General features: G+C 37.2%; 1 protein-coding gene across 2 annotated transcripts in view; it reads left to right on the plus strand.

Annotated features, from left to right (window-relative positions):
• Positions 1-12,540, plus strand: part of FANCM (FA complementation group M) — a 166,802-nt gene that overhangs the window by 6,163 nt on the left and 148,099 nt on the right. For both annotated transcript variants that reach the window (XM_074996151.1, XM_074996152.1), the window contains 2 exons: positions 1,688-1,765; positions 3,001-3,159. In XM_074996151.1, the coding sequence (XP_074852252.1) occupies positions 1,688-1,765; positions 3,001-3,159 (237 nt within the window). The remainder of the gene's footprint in view (positions 1-1,687; positions 1,766-3,000; positions 3,160-12,540) is intronic.

Raw genomic sequence — 12,540 nt, forward strand, 5'->3', positions numbered from 1 at the left:
AAAGAACTGATGTGGCACTAGATTGTTTCCCATTAGATCTTCGCATAGGAAAACTGATATAGCAGACTTGTTCTAATATGGCATATAAAAGTAAATTTTTGTTAGAATTAAATTTTTGTTAGAATTAAAACAGAACTGGCTTGTTCAGCAGAACTTCACTTCCCCCTCCTTTGCAGCCTTCCTTTCTTTCAAACCCTTCGGTATCTTGTTTTCATTTTGTGATAATGTGAGTGTATAGGTTGTGTGGTTTTCTGAGCATCTGACAAAGGATGAAATACTTTTTTATCCTACTGCAGTCTAAAGTAGTATATATTTTACCATGGGCTGCATCTACAGTTACAAAAAACTTCAAAATGGTGTGCTAGAGGCCAAACTGAAGAATACTAATGAAATGAATATTCAGCACCTCATTAGCATGCTGCCAGCATCATTAGCATGGCGCACCTACACGGCGTCCTTTTTGAAAGGACCCTGCAAACTTCAAAATCCCCTTATTCCTATCAGCTCTTCCTTGATCTTGTCCATCATTCTCTCTAGATGCATAATAAATATACTTGGCAATATCAGATTTCCTTGTCTCATACCTCTACTCATTCTAAACCAACTTCCCAATTCTCTGCACCTTCTTACACTGGCTATGCATTGTCATTGATATCCTTCAACAGTCTGCTATCCACTCCATACCACTCCAAAGCCGCCCAAGTCACTTTCTGATCCATACTGTCAAATGCCTTCTAAAAATCCATGAAGCAAGTGTAGATGTTCTTGTTCTTTCGTCAGGCTTTCTCTGCTACAATCTTAGTGCCCATATCTGCTGTGTGGTAATTCTATCTTTCCTGAACCCTGCTTGCTCATCCACTAGATGTTCTTCTATCTGCAATCTTGGTCTCTCCCTCAGCATCATCTTCCGCATCTTGCCTAGATGACTCGTTAGGGTAATCGTTCAGTAGTTCTTGCACTCTAAGGCACTTCCTTTCTCATGTATTGTCACTAGCAGCGGTCTTGTCCATGCCTTACGTGCCTTCCTGTCTTTCCATTTTATATTACATAGTCAGTGTATTTCCTGAATCATACTTTCTCCCCAATATTTAATCATCTTTCCTGGTCTCTCTTTGTTCTTCAGTCATTTCACTGCTCTTTCTATCTTCTCCTTCGAAATATTGGTCTCACAACTCCACTATTAGAACAGAGATGGTCAATTTTACTTTTGCTAATGTTCAGATTGATTAGTCAAGGTATAGTTAATTTTGTCTACACTCCAGAGAAAAATGATAAATATAATAAATGAAAAGATTTCAGGGTCTCTTCAAAATTATTTGGTGGTCTGCCTGTCTTAGAATGATTGGGTGAGCAATGAAATCGATTACTGGATTCAGGTAATAAAAAAGCAGTTAAAGTGCTACATGACTGCTTTTTTGTTATCTGAATCCTGTAATAATCCATCAACTTGATTAGCTCTGTTCTAAGAGTGGAGTTGGCTCTGGAAGCTTCTGGATATCATATACATTGGGGTAGAATGGAGAGGGTTTTACTATCATTATTGGATTCTGCTTCTAGGCTAGAGACCAACTTTGTGTAGAACACTTCTCTGAAAAGGTTAAAATTTAATTTTTCATGTATGTAAACCATTGGGAATAAGAACTTTTTGTCTTTAAGGATATTCATGCAACTCTTGCTTTTTTGTCAGGTTGTGAAAGAACTATGCAAATACACAAACCAATTTCGAATCTTGGCTCTAAGTGCCACACCAGGCAGTGACAAAAAGGTGAGTCTCGTACTGCATTAGTGGACCGAGAATTAAAGGGGGTTCAATAAAAGCTATTTTTAGTACCAGTTTGTATACCGTGGAAACTATTAAAATACACCAAATAAAGATTTTCCCTCTGTTATACAGAAGCCATCGAGCAATTGCACTCTTGCTATAACCTTTGCCTTTTCCTACATTTATCCCTTCATTGTATCTTATCTGAAATTAGATTGTAAAGGCTGCAGAGCCTGTCTTGTTCGTACAGTGAAGTGTTTAGCATACTTTTGTGTGCTAAAAAAACCTCACAGGATAATAAACCTGCAGTTGTTTGCACTGATTAAAAGAATGTGTAGTAGAAATAACAGTGTGTCAGAGGAAAAGCTATTTACCTGGACAATTCAGTCTGGAATTTTAATCCAACACAATTGGGCACCTTACTCTTCAAAATAAAAGTATGGTGCTTTCCTTATATGAAGCTACCCAAATTATTTCTACTTAGAAAATTAAGTAGTGGACTTGAAAATAACACATTTAGGAAAGATGGTTGGTACTATAAAGTTTTACTTTTTTTCTATCCTGTATATGATGTATCTGGAATTGCAGAAAAGTTGTTTCCATGCTGTTACCTGATGGTTCATTTTGAAATAAAGCAATCTGGGTGAGCATGACAGTAACTAACCCTGCTGCAAGTAGGCATAGCATCCCCATTTTAAGAACACTTACTGTCTTGAGGCTCCCATGTAGAGGAGAGCGTATTATACAAAAGCCACTATAATTGATTTTGGGGGGTGGGGGGGGGGAATCACCATAAATAATCACTGTTTGCCAGGAGTGGACGGAGTGAGGGTTTTTGGCAGCCAATGCAGAATTAGTTTTTATAACAGAATTTTTAACAAATAGTGATAGAACAACTCTAACTGGAAAGGTAACCTTCAGTTAATCTTACATTTAAGTTTTTTTTCTTCTTGCTGTTCTAATGGTCAGTGTACTTGTTCTGTGTATGTTGTGGTAGGATGTTTTCCTGACTACTTTTTGTACACCTTTTTTTAATGTTTAAAATGGCTGAAATGATCCGTCGGGGCCCCTATTTGTAATGAACGCAGTTGCAAAATGAGTTGTCCTTAGATCCCTCAGTATAGGTTATGTTTCTTTGGTATTTCAAATACTGTACATGCCCCGTGTAGGTAACTTTCATAATATCCTTGATACAGAACATTGAGATGAAACATTCTTTTCCTGTGACTTCTTCATAGGCTGTACAGGAAGTGATTTCCAACCTATTGATATCACAGATAGAGCTATGTTCTGAAGATTCCCCAGATATTCAGCCTTACTCTCATGAGCGACATATTGAAAAATTTGTTGTTCCACTTGGTGAAGAACTAGCAGAAATTCAGAATACTTACATCAGGGTGAGTTACTACTTTTTTACTATTGAAGAGCTAATATCACTATAGAAATAGAAATACAATCATTATTATCTCTCACTGTTATGACAAGTGCTCTGTCAAGCTAACTTACATTATTCACTCTGTTGGATTTTGGCTAATAGCTAGCTCAAATATAAAAAATAGAATAGCCAGTTTTGCTTTTGTTATACAACATCACTTACTGCTTCTAATACACCTGCTTCAGGTTTTTCTCTAACTTACAACTGCATGAGATAATGTTTAAAATTAAACTTTGATTAAATTATTATATGGTGTCTTACTCCGTTTAGCAACCTGCAAAGCCTGTATTTGGGCCTAAAATAAACTGACTGCTTATTTTAAGTAGTTGGTGTAAGAGTATTAACATGATGGATACAGTTCACAAGCTAGCCATTTTGTTGCTATAAATACCAAAGTTGTTGTTATAGTATGAGTAGAGTCCAATGCCTGTCTTGCTTTCTGTAAATGTGTAAAATTTGATTCTTAGCTGCTTCATAAGTATACTGTTCAGTATTTTTCCTTAAAATATTTCCCAGCCAAAAAATATATACACACACATACACATTGCAAACTGCACGACTGAAAAGCTGACTAAGAGGTGGTACTCTTCACCTACAAGCTATCAGTTCAACTACAGTCCAGGTTAGCAGTGAACATAAGTGACTGTCAACTTTTCAGTGGCCTGTCTGATCTTAGGGTCTATTAGATGTAAATGAAAATAATAGTTCATAATTAGCACCTTATTGGACTTCTCCTTTTATGGATTTAGTAAGAAAAACAAAGGTAGTATTGTTGCTTGTTATGCAGAAGCTTCAACTTGTGAAGAAAAATGGAGTATAACAGTTCTTACAGAATGAGTAAATGAGCCACTCACTAACTATGAATTTAACATTACTTAATTTAAAAAGGGAGACTCTTCCTGGAAATCTTCAGCTATTCATTAGCAGATGAGACTCATATGTTCATAACTGCTAGATTTTATAACATGTTTTTGCTAAATGTTTTGCATTTTAAGTTATTCATCCACCATGTTACTGAAGGGAAGTTTGCTTTCCATGGTAATACAAATTTTTGTTAGGGTCCATGTGAAGAGTGGTAAGTGTCTGAAGAACACTTTATTATTTTTACATCTTTAGGTTTAGGAGAGCGCCTGTAAGCTGGAGCTATTTTCAGGTCTGTAATCCTAGATTAGCTAGCTGAAAGTCACACCAGTTTAATTAAGTTTTAAACCAGAGCAAATGCTGTGTCATCAGTCATCTTGGCTTAAATGTAGCTTATTTTGGTTTAATTTATATCAATTTAAAACTGGTTTAAGCTAAACTGGGAAAAAGAAAACGTCCACCACAAACTTATATCAGTTACATTAAAACCGTGCAGTTTCTACATGTAGACCAAACTTGGTTTTCTGTAATGGGTACCGTATTAGTTTCACTCATGTATTAATTTCAGTTTTGGATTTGGCACTGGAAACTTGAGGTTTTGTTCTTTTGATTTGGAATGTAACAATTCTTTTGTGCTTATATTAAGTATAGCCACAGTGAAGAAAGTAGGAAAGTGAAAGGGTTCAGCATTTTCTAGTGCACATCATGATGGGACAAAGGTAGGAAAACATTTTCAAGTGTACCTGGGTTTTTTAAGGACAAGGACAAGGCAGGTCCATTGCACAATGCAGAGAGAAAAAACAATATTAGATAATGTGGAACTAGTAGAGGTGCTTAATGACTTTTCGCCAAGATCTGTGGTGATTTGGTGTCTAACTTAGTGAATGAGTGAAAATGGGGTAGGATCAGAAGCTAAAATAGGGAAAGAACAAGCTAAATATGACTTAGACAAGTGGGATGTCTTCAAGTCACCTGGACCCGATGAAATGCATTCTAGAATATATAAGGAACTGACCAAGGAGATGAATCTATGAAAAAGGACATAAGGACAATCCACAGAATTAACCATAACCCATTTTAAGTTCTGTATCTGAAAAGTAAGGGAGCTAATGCTTAAGAAATCAGTTTGCAAACACCTAGAAGATAAGGTGATATATATAATAGCATGGATTTATCAAGAATACATTGTGTCAAACCAGATGAACAACTTTCTTTGACCCGGGTAACAAGCCTTGTGGTTAGGGGGATGAGGTAGGTGGGATACATCTAGACTTTAAGGCTCTTGACACAGTCTCACATGACCTCATTAACAAATTAGGAAAATGCAAACTAGAATGAACTACTATAAGGTGTGTACATAACTACTCTCAGGGAACAGTTATTCAACCTATTATCTATCAGTCATTCTTGAAGAGCATAAGGAGTGGGGTTCTGCAGGAATCTGTTGTGGGATCTTCATCAATGATTTAGTTAATGATATAGAAAGGACACTTTTATAAAGTTTGCAGATTATAGTAGGCTGGGATGTATTGCAAGAACTTTGGAGGATAGTATTATAATGCAAAATGAACTGGACACACTACAGAAATGATCTGAGGTAAACAGGATGAATTTTCAGTAAGGACAAAATTCAATTAGGACAAATGAAAAAGGAGGATCAATCAGTTGTGCGCACGTAAAACTAGAAATGACTGCCTAGGAAGGAGTACTGCAGAAGGAGATCTGGAGATAATAGTGGATCAGAAGTTAAATATGAGCCACAGTGTTACACTGCTGCAAAAAAAAAAAGCAAACGTAATTCTGGGATGTATTAGTAGGAGTGTTGGCAGCAAGAGAGGAGAAGCAATTCTGCTTTACTCTGCAGTTAGTAAGCCTCCTCTGGAGTGTTATGGCCAGTTCTGGATGCCATATTTCAGGAAAGATGTGGAAAAATTGAATAGTCAGCGATGATGTATGAGAGGTATCTGAGAGGTAGCCATGTTAGTCTGTGTCTTCGAGAGCGACAAGAAGTCCTGTGGCACCTTATAAACTAACAGATATTTTGGAGCATAAGCTTTCGTGGGCAAAGATGAGTCATGCGTCTGATGAATAGTGACCACAATATAATAACTTTTAATATTCCTGTGTTGGGAAGAACACCGCAGCGGTCAAACACTCTGGCATTTAATTTCAAAAAGGGGAATTACACTAAAATGAGGAAGCTAGTTAAACAGAAACTAAAAGGTAGAGTAATTAAACTAAAATCCCTGGAAGCTGCATGGAAACTGTTTAAAGACACCATACTAGAGGCCCAACTTAAATGTATACCCCAAATAAAAAAACACAGTAAGAGACCTAACAAAGAACCACCATGGCTAAACAGCCATGTTAAAAAGGCAGTGAGAGAGAAAAGGGCAGCTTTTAAAAAGTGGAAGTCAAATCCTAGTGAGGAAATTAGAAAGGAACATAAACACTCCCAAATTAACTGTCATAATGTAGTAAGAAAAGCCAAAAAAGAGTTTGAGGAACAGCTAGCCAAAAATTCAAAAAACAATAGTAAAATGTTTTTTAAATACATTAGAAGCAGGAAGCCTGCTAAAAAAGCAGTGGGGCCCTTGGATGATAAAGATATAAAAGGAGCGATCAAGGAAGACAGTGCCATTGCGGAGCGATTAAATGATTTCTTTGCTTCAGTCTTCACGGCTGAAGATGTTACAGAGGTTCCTAAATCTGAGCCAGCCTTTTTAGGCGACAAATCTGAGGAACTCACTCAGATTGAAGTGACATTAGAGGAGGTTTTGGAATTAATTGATAAGCTGAATAGTAACAAGTCTCCAGGACCAGACGGCATTCACCCAAGGGTTCTGAAAGAACTCAAATGTGAAATTGCGGAGTTATTAACAGTGGTTTGTAACCTATCCTTTAAATCCACTTTGGTACCAAATGACTGGAAGACGGCCAATATAACACCAATATTTAAAAAAGGCTCTAGAGGAGATCCTGGCAATTATAGACCGATAAGTTTAACATCAGTACCAGGCAAATTAGTAGAAACACTAGTAAAGAGTAAAATTGCAAGGCACATAGAAGAGCACGAATTGTTGGGCAAAAGTCAGCATGGTTTCTGCAGAGGGAAGTCGTGTCTGTCTAATCTATTAGAATTCTTTGAAGGGGTTAATAAACATGCGGACAAGGGGCACCCAGTGGACATAATATACCTAGATTTCCAGAAAGCCTTTGACACGGTCCCACACCAAAGGCTTTTATGTAAATTAGGTGGTCATGGGATAGGAGGAAAGGTCCTTTCATGGATCGGGAATTGGTTAAAAGACAGAAAACAAAGGGTTGGAATAAATGGTAAATTTTCACAATGGAGGGGGGTAACTAGTGGTGTTCCCCAGGGCTCAGTCCTGGGACCGATCCTGTTCAACTTGTTCATCAATGATCTAGAAAATGAGGTAAGCAGTGAGGTGGCAAAGTTTGCAGATGACACCAAGTTGTTCAGGACAGTCAAAACCAAAAGGGATTGTGAAGAACTACAAAAAGATCTCAGCAAACTGAGTGAGTGGGCAGCAAAATGGCAAATGAAATTTAATGTGGGTAAGTGTAAGGTAATGCATGTTGGAAAAAATAACCCAAATTACACGTACTACATGATGGGGTCAAATTTAGCTACGACAGATCAGGAAAGGGATCTTGGAGTTATAGTGGATAGTTCTCTGAAGACATCCACGCAGTGTGCAGCGGCAGTTAGTAAGGCAAATAGGATGTTAGGAATTATTAAAAAAGGGATAGATAATAAGACAAAAGATATCATACTTCCCCTATATAAAACTATGGTATGCCCACATCTCGAGTACTGCGTGCAGATGTGGTCTCCTCACCTCAAAAAAGATATATTGGCATTAGAAAAGGTTCAGAAAAGGGCGACTAAGATGATTAGGTGCTTGGAAAGGGTCCCATATGGGGAGAGGCTAGAGAGACTGGGACTTTTCAGTTTGGAAAAAAGGCGATTGAGGGGCGATATGATAGAGGTATATAAAATCATGAATGGTGTGGAGAAAGTGAATATAGAAAAATTATTTACCTTTTCCCATAATACAAGAACTAGGGGACACCAAATGAAATTGATGGGTAGTAGGTTCAAAACTAATAAAAGGAAATTTTTCTTCACACAGCGCACAGTCAACCTGTGGAACTCCTTGCCCGAGGAGGCTGTGAAGGCCAGGACTCTATTAGGGTTTAAAAAAGAGCTTGATAAATTTTTGCAGGTTAGGTCCATAAATGGCTATTAGCCAGGGATAAAGTATGGTGCCCTAGCCTTCAGAACAAGGGCAGGAGATGGATGGCAGGAGATAAATCACTTGATCATTGTCTTCTGTTCTCCTTCTCTGGGGCACCTGGCATTGGCCACCGTCGGCAGATGGGATGCTGGGCTTGATGGACCTTTGGTCTGACCCAGTATGGCCATTCTTATGTTCTTATGTTCTTATGAAGTGGGTCTTTGCCCACGAAAGCTTATGTTCCAAAATATCTGTTAGTTTATAAGGTGCCATAGGACTTCTTGTTGTTCTCAATGATCTATGAGGGAAGATTGAAAGTATTGGGTTTGTTTAGTCTGGAAATGAGACAACTGAGAGGACATATAGCAGTTTTCAGGTACCTAAAGGTTGCTACAAGGAGGAGGGCAAAAGATTATTTCCCTTAACCTCTTAGCCTAGGGTAAGAAGCAATGGGCTTACATTGCAGGAAGTTAGGTTTAGGTTGGACATTGGGGGGGGGGGGCAGGAAGAGAACCCAAACTGTCAGGGTGGTTAAATATTTGAATAAATTGTCTTGGCTGATTGTGGAATCTCCATCTCTGAGGATTTTTAAGAGCAAGTTAGGCAAAAGTGCCGGGGATAGTCTTAGATGGTGCTTGGTTCTGTCATGAGAGCAGATCAGCTTCTGAGGTCCCTTCAAGCCCTGTGATTCTATGATTAAATGCTTGTTACGTTTCAATTTTTTGTAGATTTTTTTCCCCAATGTATTTATAAAACTTCCTATGTTAATTCTCACTCTTGGATCTTGGACCTCCAGTAGGAAATATGAGAAACTCTCTAAGATTTGTGATTCTGTGAGGCTACTACTATTAAAGTCTTGTCAGTTGGGCATATCAATATTGTAATACATCAGGACACTTCTGTGCTAGGCACTATTCAAGCACAAGGCATGAGCTCTTCCATGCATTAAAGTGCATATTGTGCCTGGAGGTGTAATTCCTAGTTTAGGTAGACACGTGCACAGCTAGGATGCTAAAAATAGTCGTGGAAGAGTCAGCACAGGCTAGCTGCTAGAGACAATGCCCAGGGTCTTGCATAGGGCTCTGCTTGGGTGGCTAGGCTGTGCTGCCTCCTACGCTACTACAACTGTACTGCTATTTGTAGCATGTTAGCTCAGTCAAAGTTAGTGGCTACATCTACCCAAGCTGGGAATTACACCTCCAGCTGCACAGAAGTAGTATACCCAAATAGTAGTTCCAGGCTGACAGCTTCTAGGTCATGGGGTGGGGTGGGAGAGGAATTGTACCAATTCCATATTTCAGAGCTGTGCAAGGAGTTTGTGGCTTCTTTTGGAAAAATAGTTTAAAAAGCCTTTTATTTTTTGATATCTTAACTAACTTACATATAAGACTAATATTTGATGTCAAATTATACCATTTTGATTTTGCTGTTATTGCTCGCTATGTTTTGGCTTCAAGGTGACATGCAAAGGTGTACAACTGAAATGTGAAGTAAAATTAAGTGCTGAAAAGTGTTTTTGAAAAATCAGCTAGTTTTTATGTAGGTCATTTTGCCTACACCTACACAGCAGCGCTCTTTCTAAATAAATTATTCTGGAATAGCTATTCTGAAATATCTATAGAAATTCAGCTGCTACACAAAGAAATGCATTTTGAAACAGCACTTAGTTGCTTTGAAATACCATCTAAATGCATACGCTGTGTCTACACTACAAAAATAACTTTGAAGTTGAGCTTCTACACACACCCTACTTAGAAGTAGGGCACTACTCCATTCCTGGGAATGGAGCAAGGAGTTCAAAGCTGTCCTTTGAAAATTGACTTTGAAGTAAGGGAAAATATGTGTAGACTCTCTCTGCTGGCTACTTCAAAGTTAGTTCCTAGTGTAGATGCACCCATAGTGCCTATTTTGAAATAGGTGCTGTTCAGACAAGGAAAGGTACTTATTTCGAAATAAGCACTATCCCATGTCTTAACAGCAACTATTTCAAAATAACTATTTTGTAACAGGAACTATTCTTCCTGCAGTGAGGCTTACAGATTTCAACATAATGAACCTGCTGTTTGAATTTATTTTGGAAATAGCTGTTGTCTACACTAAGCAGATGCTAAGTGATTTCAAAATAACTTTGATGTGTAGCTGTAGGCCTTTTTGATTGTGCCACTAAGAAACTAGTAGGATTATGACATCACAGCAACAAGGAAATAAAATCTGATTTGATGTTTAAATGTTTAACACTTCTTTAACTTTGTCTTTCATACAGTTTGAAGAAAAGTCTGAATTATACTCTTCAATTGAGAGCTCCCAGCAAATTCTCAGTGAACCCTGGCAAGGCCAGAATAGACATACATGGGTTAAATAACATTTCTCAGCATCTGTAATCATAGGTTAGATGTCAGGTGTTTGTTGTTTTTGTTTTTTTTAAACAAAAACAAAGAAAACCAGTACATAAACATTAAGCACACAGTAGACATGAAAAGTTAGATCCACATGCACAATAAAATCTGAAGCTTTATTTATTAGAATCTAACAAAAACACATGAGTTTCAGAGAAAATGAAGGACAGCATAAAACAAGCTATATCAGTAATGCAACAAAGCTGGAAACATCTGACTGTGGTTCTATAGTTAAACGTTACTCTGGTAAAAATAAATAAGCAAGGTCCTGAGTTTCACTATAACTGGATTACACTTAAGCACTAATACTGGTTTGAAAACGACAAAGTAGGCAGGGCAAAAATGTTTCAGCATTAAGGCAGCTGGATATTTAAAGTGGCTGGATATCATCACTAGCTGCTTTTAATGGGTGTATTGTCTAAATTATTTAGATATTTCAAATTGAAAATATGAATAACTTTAATAATGGTTGGAGGCAGTACATTAGAACTTCAGTGTTATGAATGCTGGAATTACAAACTGACAAGTAGATACACACTTCATTTGGAACTGGCATTCATGCAGCAGCAGACAGAAGAGGGAAAGAGCAAATATTTAGTTTTAGACTTTTGTGAGAACAGCCATGTTTTCTTCAGCATTGTAAACATTTCAGAGAAGAACACAACCTCCATTCCCAAGCAGTTTGTAACTCTTAAATTCTACTGTATAGCAACAGGAGCAAAATATAATTTATAATTAGATAATGAGAAGCAGGCACTATAACCTGACAATTGTTAAGTTTGATTTGTTAGAAATTTCTTCCCCACATCCCTCAAGTGTTAGTAAGAATAGCAAGATTTCAATGAGTTTTGTCAATGTACCTATAAAATGCTTTTTTATAAATTAGCATTTAAATAGGAGACCATGTGTTACCTACATTAAGTTTTTCCATAGCCATATACTGTACTGTCAAACTTAAAATTTAATTGGTGCTTTTAGCAGCTTAAGCAATTTAGTACAACTCAAAATAAATACTAACATTCTACATTAATCCATAATTTAAATAAAATAACGCTATACATTTTACTGCAAATTTCAGTATGCTGCCGGACACACATTCAGATGCCATGTGAAGATTTTTCTGTAGCTTACATATTAACTAAATAATTCTGTAGGTTTTTTTTTTGGGACCTCTGTACTTATAGATGTCAGTCCCTCCTGGAAATGCTATTGATCTGATAAAGTGGGTCTGTCCCATGAAAGCTCATCACTGAATAAATCACTTTGGTAGTCTTTTAAAGTGCTATATTACTGCAGTTTTGTTTTATTCCCTAGGTATATCTTGTAGGCAACCACCCACCACAAGAGGGCAACTTCATCACAGATCTGCCATTAACATTTCATTCAATTAAGGGCAGTTTTTGTGAAAACAAATTGAGGGAAACCAGTACACTTGCCATTGTCATGGTGTTGGCTAAATATTTGTGTGACAGGAATGGTTAGCTTTTACAGTTGTGAAATCAACTGTTAAATTAACCAAAGTGTTTTAGTATAATAAAGCATTTTTTTTGGGGGTGGGGGGAAGCCCTCCACTGTTAAAAGATGCTGAATACAAAGTTTTCAGGTATATTTTTTTTCCATCCTATTTTGTCAAATTTCTCTTTTCCTGGACAGTATAATTCTGTAATATTTAGATGCCTGATTCAGATGTTAACTTTATTCACTATCTGAAAACTTCTCTGAACATTCTTTTAAAATAGCTAATAAATATTGCTTATAGCTATCACTAGACATTTTTCTTGTGAATATTTTTTCAGTTATAATGTGATCAGTTTCTGACTGGGT

The sequence above is a fragment of the Carettochelys insculpta genome, chromosome 6 (genome assembly GCF_033958435.1).
Source record: "Carettochelys insculpta isolate YL-2023 chromosome 6, ASM3395843v1, whole genome shotgun sequence".
NCBI lineage: Eukaryota > Metazoa > Chordata > Testudines > Carettochelyidae > Carettochelys > Carettochelys insculpta.